At 40.3% G+C, this 21,873-nt stretch overlaps 1 protein-coding gene across 1 annotated transcript in view; it reads right to left on the reverse strand.

Moving 5' to 3' along the window:
* LOC139749614 (ATP-binding cassette sub-family F member 3) overlaps positions 1 to 21,120 on the reverse strand; it is a 97,495-nt gene extending 76,375 nt beyond the window's left edge. The window contains exons 1-3 of the mRNA XM_071663750.1: positions 21,001 to 21,120; positions 12,773 to 12,878; positions 9,639 to 9,801 (exon numbers count right to left, since the gene is read on the reverse strand). Of these exons, the coding sequence (XP_071519851.1) occupies positions 9,639 to 9,801; positions 12,773 to 12,878; positions 21,001 to 21,073 (342 nt within the window). The 5' untranslated portion in view covers positions 21,074 to 21,120. The remainder of the gene's footprint in view (positions 1 to 9,638; positions 9,802 to 12,772; positions 12,879 to 21,000) is intronic.
* Positions 21,121 to 21,873: the final 753 nt, after the last annotated feature.

Consider the following 21,873-nt stretch of genomic DNA (forward strand, 5'->3'; position numbering starts at 1 on the left):
CTCGTTTTTTTTTTTTAATTTTCCAAAAGAAGGAACAGAGGGGGCCAGGTGAGGATATTCCAAAAAAGGCCCAGTCCTCTGTTCTTAACGCCACCCTCGTAACGGGGAAATGGCGAATAGTTTGAAAAAAAAAAAAAAATATATATATATATATATTTTATATATCCCTGGGGATAGGGGTGAAAGAATACTTCCCGCATTCCTCGGTGTCGTAGAAAGCGACTAAAAGGGACAGGAGCGGGGGCCAGAATTCCTCCCCTCCTTGTATTTTTTTAACTTTCTAAAAATGGGAAACAGAAGAAGGAGTCACGGGGGAGTGCTAAACCTCCTCGAAGGCTCAGATTGGTGGTTCCTAAATGTGTGTGGATGTAACCAAGATGTGAAAAAAGGGAGAGATAGGTAGTATGTTTGAGGAAAGGAACCCGGATGTTTTGGCTTTTGAGTGAAACGAAGCTCAAGGTTAAAGGGGAAGAGTGGTTTGGGAGGAATGGGACGTACTTAGGGAAGCAGTGATGGCTTGCGCAAAAGATGTTTGTGGCATGAGAAGCATGGGAGGTGGATTGATTAGAAAGGGTAGTGAGTGGTGGGATGAAGAAGTAAGATTATTAGTGAAAGGGAAGAGAGAGGCATTTGGACGATTTTTGCAGGGAAAAAATGCAAATGAGTGGGAGATGTATAAAAGAAAGAGACAGGAGGTCAAGAGAAAGGTGCAAGAGGTGAAAAAGAGGGCAAATGAGAGTTGGGGTGAGAGAGTATCATTAAACTTTAGGGAGAATAAAAAGATGTTCTGGAAGGAGGTAAATAAAGTGCATAAGACAAGGGAGCAAATGGGAACTTCAGTGAAGGGGACTAATGGGGAGGTGATAACAAGTAGTGGTGATGTGAGAAGGAGATGGAGTGAGTATTTTGAAGGTTTGTTGAATGTGTTTGATGATAAAGTGGCAGATATAGGGTGTTTTGGTTGAGGTGGTGTGCAAAGTGAGAGGGTTAGGGAAAATGATTTGGTAAACAGAGAAGAGGTAGTAAAAGCTTTGCGGAAGATGAAAGCCGGCAAGGCAGCAGGTTTGGATGGTATTGCAGTGGAATTTATTAAAAAAAGGGGGTGACTGTATTGTTGACTGGTTGGTAAGGTTATTTAATGTATGTATGATTCATGGTGAGGTGCCTGAGGATTGGTGGAATGCGTGCATAGTGCCATTGTACAAAGGCAAAGGGGATAAAGGTGAGTGTTCAAATTACGGAGGAATAAGTTTGTTGAGAATTCCTGTGAAATTATAAGGGGGGTATTGACTGAGAGGGTAAAGGCATGTACAGAGCATCAGATTGGTGATGAACAATGTGGTTTCAGAAGTGGTGGAGGATGTGTGGATCAGGTGTTTGCTTTGAAGAATATATGTGAGAAATACTTTAGAAAAACAAGTGGATTTGTATGTAGCATTTATGGATCTGGGGAAGGAATATGATAGGGTTGATAGAGATACTCTGTGGAAGGTATTAACAGTATATGGTGTGGGAGGTAAGTTGCTAGAGACAATGAAAAGTTTTTAACAATGATGTAAGGCATGTGTACGAGTAGGAGGAGAGGAAAGTGATTGGTTCATTGAATGTCGGTTTGTGGCAGGGGTGTGTGATGTCTCCATGGTTGTTTAATTTGCTTATGCTGATCTTATTTGTTCAATGCTTTTTCTCCATCCATTGGAAGATCCACTTAATCCCCTTTCACTTAACCTCCTACTTACTCATCCTGTTACAATTATATGGTCATGATGTTTTCCTCTGACTTACCAATTTCTGGTTTGAAAATCTAGACCATCTTTGCTCTAGACTTATGATAAACTTCCTCTGTTTTTCAGTCTAAAGTTGATGAGTATCCACACCAAAAATCTCAAAGCATACAATTTTACTTCTGCAAGCTTTTAGATGCCTAAACTCAAGCATATCTATCTATTCATCAATCTATACCTCTGATGCCTGTTCCCTTCAGGAACTCACATCAAAGGGGTAGCCATGACAAGAGTTTCTACTTATCCCTGTCCTTACATGTCTCTCTCGTATACACCTTCCCATGCATTCTTACTTCATTTCTCTTCCTCGAGTAGTCTTCCACTTTATTTCCCCATGTCACAAGTGGTCTTCCTCTCACATCAACCACTTTAATTATACTATCATACACTTTCCCTGTAAACTCACCATTTTGCGTTCATTCCACATGCCCAAGCCATCTCAAAGTAATACATTTTACCTACTCTACCACTCTACAATTTATTCCCTTTGCACTCCCTGCCATAGCAAATCTCTCATACATTCCCTCATTACTTCTTTCATTCCATCTAGTCCATGTTTTGGCTGCATTCGTCAGGGTCAAGAAGACTATGCTTTCCATTAATCCTTTCTTCACTTCATACTTCCATCTCTGCCCTTCATTATTCTACGAAGAGACCCAGTGACTCTTCTACCTTGTACTGCTCTTTCCCTTGTCTCTCCTTCCATATCACCAAAGTTACCCAAACAGTTCCCAAAAACAAAAACTCTGTCACTTTTTCCAGGCTTTCTCCCATATATCTGTAACAGAGTCTAATTCACTTTCTTCTTACACTCTACTAGGGCTTTGCAAACTCTATGATTTCATTCTGTTTCCTTTCAAACACAATTACTTTACTTTTACTCACAGTTACCTTTAATCATCTGTGCTTACCCATATCCTCTTTACTTTCAGCAAACAACAGAGTATCATCAAAAAAGAGGCTTGCCACTAGCCACCATACCTCACCACCACTTCCATCCCTACACATGTTTTCTCTAGTTTTGCTTTCCACTCTCTTATCACTCCATTCATACATAAGTTAAAAAGCCAAGGTGACATCACACAACCCTGCTTGACACCCACAAGTATATACATACCAAAATTTTAGCTCAACTCATTCTCCACTCTCACACGTGTATTTGCCTCACTACAGAAGGCTTTTACACCATCCAACAGTTGTCCCACTACCCCATACATCCTTCATACATCCCATAATGCATTGCACTTGATTCGGATGAATGCTACCTCAAAATTCATGAAAGCTGCATACAGATTCTTACCTTTTGCTTCATACTTTTCCAGTCATTCTCATACAAAAATCTGACTCCCCTTTCTTCTCACTTATTCTGTATTCAGTCACTTCCATCACTCCATCAGTCAACACTCTTGCATACACTTTTCCTGGTACACATAAAAGACTTATCATTTATCTATTTATTATGCTTAATCGCCATCTCCTGCTTTAATAAGGCAGTGCAAGGAAATAGACAAAAGAATGGCCCAACCCATCCACATACACATGTATATACATAAACACCCACACACACACATATACATACCTATAAATTTCAGCGTATACATATATATACATACACATATGTATGTATATATATGTATGTGTGTGTGTGTGTATATGTGCGTGTGTATGTGTGTAATATATATATATATATATATATATATATATATATATATATATATATATATATATATATATATATTATATATATATATATATATATATTATATATATATATATATATATATATATATATATATATATATATATCCCTGGGGATAGGGGATTAAGAATACTTCCCACGTATTCCCTGCGTGTCGTAGAAGGCGACTAAAAGGGGAGGGAGCGGGGGGCTGGAAATCCTCCCCTCTCGTTTTTTTTTTTTAATTTTCCAAAAGAAGGAACAGAGGGGGCCAGGTGAGGATATTCCAAAAAAGGCCCAGTCCTCTGTTCTTAACGCCACCTCGCTAACGCGGGAAATGGCGAATAGTTTGAAAAAAAAAAAAATATATATATATATATATATTATCCCTGGGGATAGGGGTGAAAGAATACTTCCCACGCATTCCTCGCGTGTCGTAGAAAGCGACTAGAGGGGACAGGAGCGGGGGGCCAGAAATCCTCCCCTCCTTGTATTTTTTAACTTTCTAAAATGGGAAACAGAAGAAGGAGTCACGCGGGGAGTGCTCATCCTCCTCGAAGGCTCAGATTGGGGTGCCTAAATGTGTGTGGATGTAACCAAGATGTGAAAAAAGGAGAGATAGGTAGTATGTTTGAGGAAAGGAACCTGGATGTTTTGGCTCTGAGTGAAACGAAGCTCAAGGGTAAAGGGGAAGAGTGGTTTGGGAATGTCTTGGGAGTAAAGTCAGGGGTTAGTGAGAAGACAAGAGCAAGGGAAGGAGTAGCAATACTCCTGAAACAGGAGTTGTGGGAGTATGTGATAGAATGTAAGAAAGTAAATTCTCGATTAATATGGGTAAAACTGAAAGTTGATGGAGAGAGATGGGTGATTATTGGTGCATATGCACCTGGGCATGAGAAGAAAGATCATGAGAGGCAAGTGTTTTGGGAGCAGCTGAATGAGTGTGTTAGTGGTTTTGATGCACGAGACCGGGTTATAGTGTTGGGTGATTTGAATGCAAAGGTGAGTAATGTGGCAGTTGAGGGAATAATTGGTATACATGGGGTGTTCAGTGTTGTAAATGGAAATGGTGAAGAGCTTGTAGATTTATGTGCTGAAAAAGGACTGATGATTGGGAATACCTGGTTTAAAAAGCGAGATATACATAAGTATACTTATGTAAGTAGGAGAGATGGCCAGAGAGCGTTATTGGATTACGTGTTAATTGACAGGCGTGCGAAAGAGAGACTTTTGGATGTTAAATGTGCTGAGAGGTGCAACTGGAGGGATGTCTGATCATTATCTTGTGGAGGCTAAGGTGAAGATTTGTATGGGTTTTCAGAAAAGAAGAGTGAATGTTGGGGTGAAGAGGGTGGTGAGAGTAAGTGAGCTTGGGAAGGAGACTTGTGTGAGGAAGTACCAGGAGAGACTGGGTACAGAATGGAAAAAGGTGAGAACAATGGAAGTAAGGGCAGTGGGGGAGGAATGGGATGAATTTAGGGAATCAGTGATGGATTGCGCAAAAGATGCTTGTGGCATGAGAAGAGTGGGAGGTGGGTTGATTAGAAAGGGTAGTGAGTGGTGGGATGAAGAAGTAAGAGTATTAGTGAAAGAGAAGAGAGAGGCATTTGGACGATTTTTGCAGGGAAAAAATGAAATTGAGTGGGAGATGTATAAAAGAAAGAGACAGGAGGTCAAGAGAAAGGTGCAAGAGGTGAAAAAAAGGGCAAATGAGAGTTGGGGTGAGAGAGTATCATTAAATTTTAGGGAGAATAAAAAGATGTTCTGGAAGGAGGTAAATAAAGTGCGTAAGACAAGGGAGCAAATGGGAACTTCAGTGAAGAGCGCAAATGGGGAGGTGATAACAAGTAGTGGTGATGTGAGAAGGAGATGGAGTGAGTATTTTGAAGGTTTGTTGAATGTGTTTGATGATAGAGTGGCAGATATAGGGTGTTTTGGTCGAGGTGGTGTGCAAAGTGAGAGGGTTAGGGAAGATGATTTGGTAAACAGACAAGAGGTAGGAAAAGCTTTGCGGAAGATGAAAGCCGGCAAGGCAGCAGGTTTGGATGGTATTGCAGTGGAATTTATTAAAAAAGGGGGTGACTGTATTGTTGACTGGTTGGTAAGGTTATTTAATGTATGTATGACTCATGGTGAGGTGCCTGAGGATTGGCGGAATGCTTGCATAGTGCCATTGTACAAAGGCAAAGCGGATAAGAGTGAGTGCTCAAATTACAGAGGTATAAGTTTGTTGAGTATTCCTGGTAAATTATATGGGAGGATATTGATTGAGAGGGTGAAGGCATGTACAGAGCATCAGATTGGGGAAGAGCAGTGTGGTTTCAGAAGTGGTAGAGGATGTGTGGATCAGGTGTTTGCTTTGAAGAATGTATGTGAGAAATACTTAGAAAAGCAAATGGATTTGTATGTAGCATTTATGGATCTGGAGAAGGCATATGATAGAGTTGATAGAGATGCTCTGTGGAAGGTATTAAGAATATATGGTGTGGGAGGCAAGTTGTTAGAAGCAGTGAAAAGATTTTATCAAGGATGTAAGGCATGTGTACGTGTAGGAAGAGAGGAAAGTGATTGGTTCTCAGTGAATGTAGGTTTGCGGCAGGGGTGTGTGATGTCTCCATGGTTGTTTAATTTGTTTATGGATGGGGTTGTTAGGGAGGTGAATGCAAGAGTTTTGGAAAGAGGGGCAAGTATGAAGTCTGTTGGGGATGAGAGAGCTTGGGAAGTGAGTCAGTTGTTGTTCACTGATGATACAGCGCTGGTGGCTGATTCATGTGAGAAACTGCAGAAGCTGGTGACTGAGTTTGGTAAAGTGTGTGAAAGAAAAAAGTTAAGAGTAAATGTGAATAAGAGCAAGGTTATTAGGTACAGTAGGGTTGAGGGTCAAGTCAATTGGGAGGTGAGTTTGAATGGAGAAAAACTGGAGGAAGTGAAGTGTTTTAGATATCTGGGAGTGGATCTGGCAGCGGATGGAACCATGGAAGCGGAAGTGGATCATAGGGTGGGGGAGGGGGCGAAAATTCTGGGAGCCATGAAGAATGTGTGGAAGTCGAGAACATTATCTCGGAAAGCAAAAATGGGTATGTTTGAAGGAATAGTGGTTCCAACAATGTTGTATGGTTGCGAGACGTGGGCTATGGATAGAGTTGTGCGCAGGAGGATGGATGTGCTGGAAATGAGATGTTTGAGGACAATATGTGGTGTGAGGTGGTTTGATCGAGTAAGTAACATAAGGGTAAGAGAGATGTGTGGAAATAAAAAGAGCGTGGTTGAGAGAGCAGAAGAGGGTGTTTTGAAATGGTTTGGGCACATGGAGAGAATGAGTGAGGAAAGATTGACCAAGAGAATATATGTGTCGGAGGTGGAGGGAACGAGGAGAAGAGGGAGACCAAATTGGAGGTGGAAAGATGGAGTGAAAAAGATTTTGTGTGATCGGGGCCTGAACATGCAGGAGGGTGAAAGGAGGGCAAGGAATAGAGTGAATTGGAGCGATGTGGTATATCGGGATTGACGTGCTGTCAGTGGATTGAATCAAGGCATGTGAAGCGTCTGGGGTATACCATGGAAAGCTGTGTAGGTATGTATATTTGCGTGTGTGGACGTATGTATATACATGTGTATGGGGGTGGGTTGGGCCATTTCTTTCGTCTGTTTCCTTGCGTTACCTCGCAAACGCGGGAGACAGCGACAAAGCAAAAAAAAAAAAAAAAAATACACAGACATACATATATACATATGTATATATTCATACATGCTGCCTTCATCCATTCCCGTCACCATCCCACCACACATGAAAAAGACCCCCCCCGCCCCGTGAGGTAGCGCTAGGAAAAGACAAAAAAGGCCACATTCGTTCACACTCAGTCTCGAGCTGTCATGTATAATGCACTGAAACCACAGCTCACTTTCCATGGTTTACTCCAGACACTTCACATGCCCTGGTTCAATCCATTGATAGAACATCCACCCTGATATACCATCATTCCAATTCTTTTCCCTGCAAATCTTTCACCCTCCTGTATGTTCAGGCCCCTTATTCCCCTACAACTACGACATACATCCTTGGCACCAAGTAAAATATGAAGTCTGTTGAGAAAGATATTATGGATGTCTGGAAGGCATGTAAGTTACCAGGTAGCCGATTAGTAATTTTTTTTAATCATTACTACACTAATTTCTTTACTCAATTGATGTCATACACACATGTCCTCCTAATTGATTAGTTTATCATTCTTTACAAATATGACTTTTAAAGTATCATCTTACTAAAAACTTGGCACCTCCCCCCAGAAAGTTATGAAATAAGAGAATATCTCACACCCTCTACTCTTTTACTTCTCACTTCATGACAATGAAATGTTACATTTATGAACTACTTTCAGGAGCCCCTCTAGTATACCCCTTACTTACAGTATACAATAAGCCTGAAATCATTTAGAACACTGGGAAAAAGTACTTTGTCTGTCTCTATCTATTGAGGCGTTAAAGGAAAATATTCAACTGTGACATTCAATAAATCCAGTGTGTGCACTTTCTATTTACCAGATATTCAAGAAAGAAATGATGAAAGAATCGTGATATCGTACAAATATGTATTGCAATCCCTGAAGTGTATTAGGCCTGGAAAGGCCATGGGACCATAGGGTGTGGCAGTCAAGGCACTAAAGTGCTGTGCTGAACAACTGGCACCCATACTTCAGCAACTATTTCAGAACTCAACAGATCAAGGGGTAGTGCCTGACATATGGAAACTGTCAGAAATAAATTGCCAAAATCTCATTTCCTAAAGTGTTCAATGATTTTACACCTACTGTTTTAATGTCAAACATTATGAAATGTCTTGAAGACATAATGAGAAACTGTTTGTGTAATAGCACAGATATTTTTCAGAGATCCACCGCAGTTTGTGTATTGTAAAAATAAGAGTATGCAGGACAAAGTTTGACTTTTATAAATATTAGCAAACATTTAGACAGACATAACTCACAAGCAAGAATCTTATACACTGATTTTAGCTTTGCCTTTAATACAATCCAGTCACATATCTGTTAAATAAATTATTGGGGATGAATGTAAACTGTAACTTACTGAACTGGATCTTCAGCTTTTTAACATAGAGGCCACAGTATACCAAGATGGATATCACCAAGTCCAACATAATTTTTACTGATACAGGTGCACCCAAGGAATGCATTGTCCCCCACTTTGTTCAGTTTGTATACTGATGACCGTAAAAGTGTTTTTAGAAAGTGCACTATATTAAATTATGCTAATGATACACTAATCATTGGAAAAATTGTAAATGATCATTGTAATGATTATATCACACAGGTTAGTTGCTTTGTTGAATGGTGGAAAACAAATCATCTGCACTTGAATGTAAAGAAAACTAAACAGATGACAATATATTTTAGGACAAAACAACTACATGTACCAGACTTAATTATAGTTGAAGATGAAAATGTTGAAAGAGTGAGTCAGTACAAGCATCTAGGATTTATCATAGATGACCAGTTAAAAGGTGGTGCAAATACTGACATGGTGTATGAAAAAGGTAATCGATGATTGCATTTTGCATGTATCTTAAATAGTCTACATATAGAAAATGCAATAATCAATCTTTTTTATATGTCAACTAAAGAATCATTTTATGTTTTTGAATTACTGCCTGGTATAGCAAGCTAAACAGTAAAGATGAAAATAAACTTGAGTAAATTTTTAAAAAAGCTAAGAAATTGGGTGCAAACACAATAAGATTAGATATGCTGTATCAGGAATGTGCAATGAAGCAGGTGGAGAAGATCATGCAAGATACAACCCATCCTCTAAACCAATGATGGAGATCATGCAAGATGCAACCCATCCTCAAAACCAATACTATGTACCTTTAAGCTCTGGAATAGGACTGCCTAGACAACACACCAATAGATTCAGGATATCATTTGTAACAAAAAGAATTCTACTGTTTAACCATCTAAAGATGCTGTAACCCTCTGTGATATAGCTTCTGAGTGCAATTGATGACTCTTAATGTGATATTTTATGTGGTGCTTTTATGTGATATTTCATAACTCTTATACTTCTTAACCTTGAATTGAGCTTCTAGCCATAAAGAATTTCATTTTGTATCATGTATGCAATCTGACAATAAAGACATCTTATCTTAAATGATAGCTTACAAGAGCATCATCTCTTTCCCTCGACCAGACAGATCTAATAACTTGCTCCTCTAATTCCATGTTGGCTGCCATCTCTGCTAACTGGACTGGTGCATCAAGAATCTTCTGCTGTATGGTTCCATTAGGAGTTGTGAGTTTTGCCATCACTTCCTCACACAATTTTCTGCAATCAGTGCAGACAGATTAGTTGAGGTATGAATTTTCTGGAAAAAACCTGGAGGATGTGAAGTGTCTTAGATAAACAGGTGTGGATATGGCTATGAAAAGAGCCATTGTAGAACCATGGAAGTGGAATTCAGCCATAAGATGGGTGAAGGGATAAGTTCTGGGAGCACTGAGGAATATGTGGAAAGAGAGGTCACTATCTGGGATGGCAAAAATGGGTATGCATCAGGGTACAGCAGTCACAGTGATTTATAGATGTGGGGCAAGGACTACAGATGAGAATTTAAGGAAATGAAACATTTATGGACAATTTGCAGCATGAAGGGGTTGACTGAGTACGTAATGACAGGGTAAGAGAGATGTGTGGCAAAAGGAGTTCAGTTGAAAGAGCTGAAAAGGTGTGCTAAAACGTTTTGGACATATGCAGAGAAAGAGCGAGGAGAGGCTGACAAAGGATACATGCATCAGAAATGGAGGGGGGAAGGAGAATGGGGAGACCAAACAAGGAGATGAAAGGATGGAGTGAATAAGATCTTGAGAGCGTTGGGCCATAATATGCAGGAGAGTGAAAGGATTGCAAGGGACAGTGTGAAATGGAGCAAAGCGGTATAAAAAGGTTAATGTGCTATCAGTGGATTGAACCAGGGCAAATGAACCAGCCAGATGAAACCCTAGAAAAGTCTGTGGGGTCCTGTTAGTTGACGGGGGTCTCTGGTTTAAGTGCATTACTCATGACAGCTACAGAATGAATGTGAGCAAATGAGGCTTTTCTTTGTCCATTCCTGGAACTATCTTGCTGAAACAAGAAATGACAAACTGAGGACCTCCGAGGTGTAGCAGTTAGTGTCACTGACTGATGCATTCACTAGCCACCTAGTGAATGCACATATATCCTCTTTTTCAATCTTTCCTCACTCATTCTCTCCAAGTGACTAAACCATTTCAATACACCCCCTTCTGCTCTCTCAACCACACTCTATTTATTATCATACATCTCTCTTACCCTTTCATTACTTACTCGATCAAACCACCTCACACCGCATATTGTCCTCAAACATCTCATTTCCAACACATCCACCCTCCTCTGCACAACCCTATCTATTGCCCATGCCTCGCAACCATATAACATTAATGGAACCACTAATCCTTCAAACATACCCATTTTTTCTCCCCGAGATAATGTTCTCGCCTTCCACACATTCTTCAATGCTCCCAGAACCTTCATCCCCTACCCCACCCTGTGACTCACTTCCGCTTCCATGGTTCCATCCACAGCCAAATCCACTCCCAGATATCTAAAACACTTCACTTCCTCCAGTTTTCTCCATTCCAACTTACCTCCCAATTGACTTGTCCCTCAACCCTAATATCCTTGCTCTTATTCACATTTACTCTCAGCTTTCTTCATTCACACGCTAAACCAAACTCAGTACTAGGAGCAGGCAAGGAAGTGGCCTCATTCCCTCACATCCATTCTCTAGTTGTCATGTGAAATTCTTTGCAACCACAGACCCCCTGTCTACAACAAGGCCCCAAAGACCTTTCCATGGTTTCACCCAGCCTCTCCATATACCCTTATTCAGTCCACTGACACTATGTCACCCCTGTGTACATGACTCCAATACACTCATTTTTGTAAATTCTGGGTCTTTTCTCTTCTGCTTCCTGGTGCTACCTCGCTAGCACGGGAAATGGTAATCAAGTACAATAATAAAGGTTGAAAAAGAGAGATATACATAGGTATATGTATGTGAGTAGGAGAGACGGACTTAGTAGCGAATGAACCATGAAAGTGAGTCATATTGTGGGGGAAGGGGAAAAGGTTCTGGGAGCAATGAAGAATGTGTGGAAATAGAGAACATTATCTTGGAGCAAAAATGGGTATGCTTGAAGGAATAATAGTTCCAATATTATATGGTTGCAAGGCATAGGCTATAGACAGGGATGTATGGAGGAGGATGGCAGTGTTGAAAATGAACTGTTTTTTGAGGACAAAATGTGGTGTGAGGTGATTTGATTGAATAAATAATGAAAGGGTAAGAGATGTGTGGTAATAAAAAGAGTGTGGTAGAGAGAGCAGAAGAGGGTGTGTTGAAATGGTGAGGAAAAGTTGACAAAGAGGATATATGTGTCAGAGGTAGAGGGAACAAGAAGTTGGAGACCAAATTGGAGATGGATGGATGGTCTGTGGGACCTGGATGTGGATAAGCTGTGATTTTGGTACATTACATATGATAGCTGGATACTGAATGTGAACAAATGTAGCCTTTTTTGTCTGCTTTCATGGCACTACCTCGCTGATGCAGAGGGTAGTGATGCTGTTTCCTGTGGGGCAGGGTGGTGCTGGGAATGGATGAAGGCAAGCAAGTATGAATATTTACATGTGTATATATGTCTGTGTATGTGTATATGTGTATATGTTGATATGTATGTATGTATATATGTGTGTTTATGAGTGGATGGGTCTTTCTTCATTTGTTTCCTAGCACTACCTTGCTGACAAAGGAAACGGCAATCAAGTATAATAACAATAATGATGATATATATTGCAAGAGGTCACAGTGGTGCTTGTAATCAAGTATATGCATAAAACTTTCATGTAATGATCACATTGTCAGGGGATATACAAGAATGAGATAGAAAAATTAGAACAGTCACACAGACATCATTTCTGAGAATATATTTCAAAAAAGTTCCAGTGATATACACACCAGTTCTTCTTTATTCAAAATTTCAGAGTTATTACAAAAGTCACATCTATTATGTGATTCCAATTCCCAACAAACAATACTCCACTAATCCCCATTTAACTGCATACAGTGCTGAACATTTTTCACCACTAACTATCCAGTATACAATAGATTGTGTAAAGTTCTCTCTAACCATTTCACTAATACCTAATTCAAATATATGCTATGAGTTATTCTCTTTCTTTTTACTTTCTTACCAAACACAAGATTTTTGCATACCTTATCTCAGCATCTTTTTCCACACCAACAGCATCTGCTAAGAGGCTACCAATTGCTTCATAAACATCATCACTAGTTTCAAAGTCCTCTGTACTTGTAAGGACACCTGTAAATAAAAACAACAGTTGAGGTTTAAAAGCTATAAAGATTTTCAGCTCTGTGCATTGGCAGTATCATAACCAATGAGGTTAAAAGGGGCTGCTAATGCAGTAGAGAGCTCAACAATTGGGAAAAGTTAGAATTCAGTGCCTCGAGGGGATAATTAGTTTTCTTAAGTATTCAAATGAGTGCCTCAAGGGAAAACAATTTTCTAGAGTATTCAAGTCTCATCCTCACCTTGTTAATGCACCCTTAGGAATGGAACCAAATGGGAAGGCATCAGCCAACCCCATCAGGGTAATAGTCTTTAAAGCAATGCATCCTGATTTTCTTTTTTTCTTTTTCTCTAAATAAGAGAGCCCCACTGCCCTTGAGAAACAATGTGCCAGAGTTACCTTCTGACAGTGGCCTGTCAAAGGTCAGGCACTAAAAACTAAGAAGCAGCACTGGAGTCAATTAGTTATGTCAGGAGTAAAAGGGATGAACAACTGATGATGACTGGTCTGAATGCTAATAGAATGACTGATAAGAGTAAAAGGAGGAAGCTTGTGAGAAATTCAAAATTTATAGTCCAGATGTACTGGGGACTGGGGAAACATATCCTCGGGCAAGGGGTATGGACTGAAAATGGAAATGATGAATGCAGGTTGTGGAAGGGCATGGAAGGAATGGTGTGGGCAAGAATGAATGAATGAAAATTAACAGAAGAGAAAAAGAACGATGTGCTATCAACGAAAGCATGGGAGGGTGCTACAGAGCAAGGACGGAATGGATCAAGAATAGTGAGGGGTGAAAGGAAAGAATGGAATTGTGAAGTATAAATGGGGAAGAGCAGTGTGGTTTCAGAAGTGGTAGAGGATGTGTGGATCAGGTGTTTGCTTTGAAGAATGTATGTGAGAAATACTTAGAAAAGCAAATGGATTTGTATGTAGCATTTATGGATCTGGAGAAGGCATATGATAGAGTTGATAGAGATGCTCTGTGGAAGGTATTAAGAATATATGGTGTGGGAGGAAAGTTGTTAGAAGCAGTGAAAAGTTTTTATCGAGGATGTAAGGCATGTGTACGTGTAGGAAGAGAGGAAAGTGATTGGTTCTCAGTGAATGTAGGTTTGCGGCAGGGGTGTGTGATGTCTCCATGGTTGTTTAATTTGTTTATGGATGGGGTTGTTAGGGAGGTAAATGCAAGAGTTTTGGAAAGAGGGGCAAGTATGAAGTCTGTTGGGATGAGAGAGCTTGGGAAGTGAGTCAGTTGTTGTTCGCTGATGATACAGCGCTGGTGGCTGATTCATGTGAGAAACTGCAGAAGCTGGTGACTGAGTTTGGTAAAGTGTGTGGAAGAAGAAAGTTAAGAGTAAATGTGAATAAGAGCAAGGTTATTAGGTACAGTAGGGTTGAGGGTCAAGTCAATTGGGAGGTGAGTTTGAATGGAGAAAAACTGGAGGAAGTGAAGTGTTTTAGATATCTGGGAGTGGATCTGTCAGCGGATGGAACCATGGAAGCGGAAGTGGATCATAGGGTGGGGGAGGGGGCGAAAATTCTGGGGGCCTTGAAGAATGTGTGGAAGTCGAGAACATTATCTCGGAAAGCAAAAATGGGTATGTTTGAAGGAATAGTGGTTCCAACAATGTTGTATGGTTGCGAGGCGTGGGCTATGGATAGAGTTGTGCGCAGGAGGATGGATGTGCTGGAAATGAGATGCTTGAGGACAATGTGTGGTGTGAGGTGGTTTGATCGAGTGAGTAACGTAACGGTAAGAGAGATGTGTGGAAATAAAAAGAGCGTGGTTGAGAGAGCAGAAGAGGGTGTTTTGAAGTGGTTTGGGCACATGGAGAGAATGAGTGAGGAAAGATTGACCAAGAGGATATATGTGTCGGAGGTGGAGGGAACGAGGAGAAGAGGGAGACCAAATTGGAGGTGGAAAGATGGAGTGAAAAAGATTTTGTGTGATCGGGACCTGAACATGCAGGAGGGTGAAAGGAGGGCAAGGAATAGAGTGAATTGGAGCGATGTGGTATACCGGGGTTGACGTGCTGTCAGTGGATTGAATCAAGGCATGTGAAGCGTCTGGGTAAACCATGGAAAGCTGTGTAGGTATGTATATTTGCGTGTGTGGAAGTATGTATATACATGTGTATGGGGGGGGGGGGGCATTTCTTTCGTCTGTTTCCTTGCGCTACCTCGCAAACGCAGGAGACAGCGACAAAGTATAATAAAAATATTAAAATAATATATATATATATATATATATATATATATATATATATATATATATATATATATATATATATAAATGGAAAGGGAGCTGTGGTTTCGGTGCATTATTACATGACAGCTAGAGACTGAGTGTGAACGAATTTTGTTGTCTTTTCCTAGCGCTACCTCATGCACATGAGGGGGTTGTTATTTCATGCGTGGCGGGGTGGCGATGGGAATGAATAAAGGCAGACTATGAATTATGTACATGTGTATATATGTATATGTCTGTGTGTGTATATATATATGTATACGTTGAGATGTATATGTATGTATATTTGTGTGTGTGGACGTGTATGTACATACATGTGTATGTACATACATGTGTATGTGGGCAGGTTGAGCCATTTCTTTCATCTGCTTCCTTGTCGCTGTCTCCTGCATTAGCGAGGTAGCGCAAGGAGACAGACAAAAAAATGGCCCAAACATCCCCACTTTTGCTTTCCGAGATAATGTTCTCGACTTCCACACATTCTTTAACGCTCCCAGAACTTTTGCCCCCTCCCCTACCCTATGATTCACTTCCACTTCCATGGTTCCATCCACTGCCAAATCCACTCCCAGATATCTAAGACACTTTACTTCCTCCAGTTTTTCTCCATTCAAACTTACCTCCCAATTGACTTCACCCTCAACCCTATTGTACCTAATAACCTTGCTCTTATTCACATTTACCCTCAGCTTTCTTCTTTCACACACTTTACCAAACTCAGTCACCAGCTTCTGCAGTTTTTCACATGCATCAGCCACCAGCGCTGTATCATCAGCGAACAACAACTGACTCACTTCCCAAGCTCTCTCATCCACAACAGACTGCATACTTGCCCCTCTTAACAAAACTCTTGCACTTCACCTCCCTAACAACCCCATCCATAAACAAATTAAACAACCATGGAGACATCACACACCCCTGCTGCAAACCTACATTCACTGAGAACCAATCACTTTCCTACACGTACACATGCCTTCCATCCTCGATAAAAACTTTACGCTGCTTCTAACAACTTGCCTCCCACACCATATATTCTTAATATATATATTTTATTTATCATATATCTATTTTACTTTGTCGCTGTCTCCCGCGTTTGCGAGGTAGCGCAAGGAAACAGACGGAAGAAATGGCCCAACCCACCCCCACACACGTATATACATACATGTCCACACACACAAATATACATACCTATACATCTCAATGTACACATATATATACACACACAGGCACATACATATATACCCATGCAAACAATTCACACTGTCTGTCTTTATTCATTCCCATCGCCACCTCCCACACATGGAATACCATCCCCCTCCCCCTCATGTGTGCGAGGTACCGCTAGGAAAAGACAACAAAGGCCCCATTCGTTCACACTCAGTCTCTAGCTGTCATGCAATAATGCCCGAAACCACAGCTCCCTTTCCACATCCAGGCCCCACACAACTTTCCATGGTTTACTCCAGACGCTTCACATGCCCTGATTCAATCCACTGACAGCACGTTAACCCCGGTATACCACATCGATCCAATTCACTCTATTCCTTGCCCGCCTTTCACCCTCCTGCATGTTCAGGCCCCGATCACTCAAAATCTTTTTCACTCTATCTTTCCACCTCCAATTTGGTCTCCCACTTCTCCTCATTCCCTCCACCTCTGACACATATGTCCTCTTTGTTAAGCTTTCCTCACTCATCCTCTCCATGTGATCAAACCATTTCAAAACACCCTCTTCTGCTCTCTCAACAACACTCTTTTTATTACCACATATCTCTCTTACCCTTTCATTACTTACTCGATCAAACCACCTCACACCACATATTGTCCTCAAACACCTCATTTCCAGCACATCCATTCTCCTCCACGCAACTCTATCTACAGCCCACGCCTCGCAACCATATAACATTGTTGGAACCACTATTCCTTCAAACATACCCAATTTTGCTTTCCAAGATAACATTCTTGGCTTCCGAGATAATGTTCTCGACTTCCACACACTCTTTAACGCTCCCAGAACTTTCGCCCCCTCCCCCACCCTATGATTCACCTCCGCTTCCATGGTTCCATCCGCTGCCAAATCCACTCCCAGACATCTAAAACACTTCACTTCCTCCAGTTTTTCTCCATTCAGACTTACCTCCCAATTGACTTGTCCCTCAACCCTATTGTACCTAATAACCTTGCTCTTATTCACATTTACTCTCAGCTTTCTTCTTTCATACACTTTACCAAACTCAGTCACCAGCTTCTGCAGTTTCACACACAAATCAGCCACCAGCGCTGTATCATCAGTGAACAACAACTGACTCACTTCCCAAGCTCTCTCATCCACAACAGTCTGCATAATTGCCCCTCTTTCCAAAACTCTTGCATTCACCTCCCTAACAACGCCATGCATAAACAAATTAAACATGACAGCTAGAGACTGAGTATGAACGAATGTGGCCTTTGTTGTCTTTTCCTAGCGCTACCTTACGCGCATGTGGGGGGAGGGGGGTGTCATTTTATGTGTGGCGGGGTGGCAATGAGAATGAATAAATAAAGGCAGCAAGTATGAATTATGTACATGTGTATATATGTATATGTCTGTGCATGTATATATATATATGTATACATTGAAATGTATAGGTATGTATATGTGCGAGTGTGGACATGTATGTATATACGTGTATGTGGGTGGGTTGGGCTATTCTTTTGTCTGTTTCCTGGCGCTACCTCGCTAACACAGGAGACAGTGACAAAGTATAATAAATATAAAATATATAAACATAATTATCATTTTACTATTATATTTAATTGCTGTTTCCCACGTCAACGAGGTAGTGCCAGGAAACAGACAAAGAATGGCCCATCCACTCATATACACACACATATATATATATACACAAACGCCCATACTCGCACATATACATACACATACATATCAACATACACACATGTACATATTTACACTTGCTTGCCTTCAACCATCCTGTTGCTTCCCCGCCACAAAGGAAATAGCATTGCTACCCCCTGCTTGAGCGAGATAGTGTCAGGAAACAGACAAAAAAGGCCACATTTGTTCACTCAGTTTTTAGCTGTCATGTATAATGCACTGAAACCACAGCTTCACATGCCCTGGTTCAGTCCACTGACAGGATGTCAACCCTGGTATACCACATTGTTCCAATTCACTCTATTCCTTCCAAGCCTCTCATCCTTTTGTATGTTCAGGCCCCAATCGCTCAAAATGTTTTTCACTGCATCCTTCCACCTCCAATATGGTCTGCTTCTTGTTCCCTTCACCTCTGACACATATATCCTTTGTCAATATTTCCTCACTCATTCTCTCCATATGTCCAAACCATTTCAACACACCCTCTTCTGCTTTCTCAACCATACCTCTTGGGAGTGATGAAGAATATGTGGAAGGAGAAAACATTATCTTGGAAAGCAGAAATGGGTATGTTTGAAGGAATAATAGTTCCAACAATGAATGAATGAATGGATGAGGCAAGCTAGTATGAATATGTACATGTGCATATATGGATATGTCTGTGTATGTGTGTATATGTATGTGTAAGTGTATATGTATATGCATGTATATGTGCTTGTATGAGTGTTTATATATTCATACATATACGCCAAGCAAAATGAGTCTCTAATGAAACATGTACTACCAAACAGCTATTAACAGTCCTGGACATTTGGACAAAAACTTTAGATAAGGTTATGGCTACAGACTGCATTCACCTTGACTTTATAAAAAATATAAGGTGACACATCACAGGCTTCTAGGTGAACTATCAGTATATGCAAAAGAAGGCCAGGAGTTGAAATGGACTACTTATCTAAAGAAATGGACAATAACGAGTGAATGAGACAAATGCTAAGCGGTGAGGATATAACTTAGGTATCCCACTGAGTTCAGTTCTGGAACCCTAGTCCTTGTTATACATGCAAATGACCTTGCAGAACAGTTCAATTAACACATCTTTTTAATTCATAATGTGCAGCAAAATTTCCAATATGATAGCTAACTAAAAAAAACTGTAGGGGGGCCTACCAAAGGAGAAATGGGATGAAAAGTGGCTCTTAAAAGTTTCACCTCAAAAATGCAGGTACATGCATACTGGGAAAGTACAAAAGACAGAGAAAGTATGAGAATCATCTGAATGATATACAAACTGTGACATCAGAAAAAAAGATATAGCAAGGGGTTAACAATGAAAAGTTTATATCATAACACATCTTTGCAAAAATAAAAAGCCAGCCCAATAATGGGCATAATCAGAACATTTCAGTTCCCTGATTTACTTTCATGCAGCTTACACAAATCACTGGTAAGAATGTACTTAGATCTCTTAAGCACAGTCTCGAGTATTAGTACCTATGGGCTGTGGCTTTCAACAGCTTGGTCAACCAACGGCCAAATCCAACAGCTAGACACTCAATCACTTCACCTGGTATATCACCAAGTATAGTCCTTGAAAAGTGCAGTTGCAGTCTCACCAGAAAACTCCCAGGGACGAAAGACAATATATCTAAAAAGACTAGGGAACCTGGAAATTCCCAGCCTAAGACACAGATTACCTTTTCTTTTTTTTTTTTTTTACATTGGAGGCTCCAGTCATGGACAAAAGTCCATATCAGTGCCAGGCCTTAAATGAAAAATACAGAGGATCGTGAAAGGGAAAAAGAAGAGACAAGGGGAAAGTATTTATGAATTCTGAAGGAAATAAAAACCTTAGGGTACATGTGATAAGAAATCTATGAAATAATCCATGGTTATCATAAGATACATACGTGATATGATCAAACTATAAAGAGATCCAACACATTGTGTAGGAACAAGGAGACAGCCTTAAACTATATTCTGGCATGACAAATTCCACAATCTAGAGGAAAAGAAACATTAGCACTGAGAGCTGTGATAACATGGAAGAGTTGGACAAAGGAGACTGTAACGACCAGTAGCATATATTCTTCCAAAATCAAACTGGACAAACAATTGGCAGGACTGGATACACTGAACAACACCTTTAATACCAACATCATATTCTCCAGCACTAATATGGCACAGAGGGATGAAAAGTCCAATACAGAGGCACACTGAGCCTTCTGAATTGGAAATTAACAAAAAATGATCTATAATGAAGTGCACTAGACCCTAGTTAGATATATCAAGGAATTTGCAGTCCAATGATGGTCACCATTTCTAGTTAAAGATATAAAGCTACTTAAGTAAGTGCAGCACAGAAAAACTAAGAGCTAGTCTCAGTGACAGGAAACGTGACATGTGAAGACAGGTGCACAGCTGTGGGCCAGCAGATGATTTAAGATGGGGAGATGACTCCTCAAAGTTCTTTAAGTGCAGAACAAAGAACATGAGAGGTGACAGTTTCAAACTAACTAAACTAGAGCACTGGACGACTATCATGACAGGCAACAGCTCTGCATTCACAAAGTTCCCATCAGAATTCCATTCCAGTGGAGTAATAACGTTAACAACTGCCACTTCTACGTCAAGATACCTCTCTTATTTGGCAAACTACAAGGATGACACATGCTCCAGAGGTGGGGTCACTGCGATAAGATTTCGTCTTATTCCCCTAACGATCATTTACAACAGAAATTGCAGATACAGGGAAGTGTAATGGCATTAAGCTTTTACCCAAGTCATTCCCAGGAACTAAGTTTGGGTCTAAATGATAACACAGAACTAATGAAAACTAGTTCCTAAACACAGTCGTCATTACAGATTTTTTTTAATAAAATTTTCGTACACACCCGGTGCTAAGGATCTAAAACTGTTTTTGCTCAACGTAAAACAGCTATCTATAAAACTAAGAACACTCTACCTAGTTATTCTTTGTCATTACTACACCTGAATATCAAATTACCTTCAACATATTGGAAGATTTCTTCATCTATATTGGGAAACTTATCCCTGACAAGTTGACTTGGGACTGCCATGTTTACACTGCCAGACAAGACCTTCACCACCCGACACTCTTTGTTAACTTATGAAAAATATCAAAGATGACAAAAACTACACCAATACGTAAATGAATATCTGTAAACTTAAAAATTATGTATACGAAAATCTATAAATATCTTTTAGACTTCGAAATATCTTAGATTTCTTTCAATTGTAAGTAAATATTATAAGTAGCGCTTATCATTCACATTTGCAACATATTGTACGACTTTCATGTTGACTTAAAGGAGACAACTAAATTAATGATATATTCTCGTTAAACATACTTGAGAAGGTATCGAATATTCATGTGAATTGGCAACCTTGTTTGTCTTATGACGTTCCTATGTGCGTACGTGAAATTATGTATTTGTACACTGACGGTAGCTTCCACACACGTGGGACCCTGTTGCAACTTTTTAGGTGTAATTGTTTAGCTTCTTTCGCAATGATGATGGGGATAGTGTGCACAGCAAAAATGGGTTGCACAACAATGTTCTACTTACAGGTAAGGGGGAAATGCATCTAATTTCTGTCGAATAAAGCCCTTTCCCTTTTATGGAACAAAGTCCATTTTCCTCCACTTTTGTGACAGTGTCCATTTCTGATAGCTGCTCCGGCTGGTGCAGGAATAAGCAAAAAGATGTGGTATTGCTACAGGAATTGCAAATCGTTGTTTGATGTGAAGGTATCTGTGCTACAGAAAGGTGGAATCGTTGCAGGATTCTGTGGCTGTGTTGCAGAAAGGAAGGGAAGCTATAGAGATCCTGTGGCTGAGTTGCATAAGAAAGAAGGC

Source organism: Panulirus ornatus, chromosome 1, assembly GCF_036320965.1.
Source record: "Panulirus ornatus isolate Po-2019 chromosome 1, ASM3632096v1, whole genome shotgun sequence".
In the NCBI taxonomy this organism is placed as follows: Eukaryota; Metazoa; Arthropoda; class Malacostraca; order Decapoda; family Palinuridae; genus Panulirus; species Panulirus ornatus.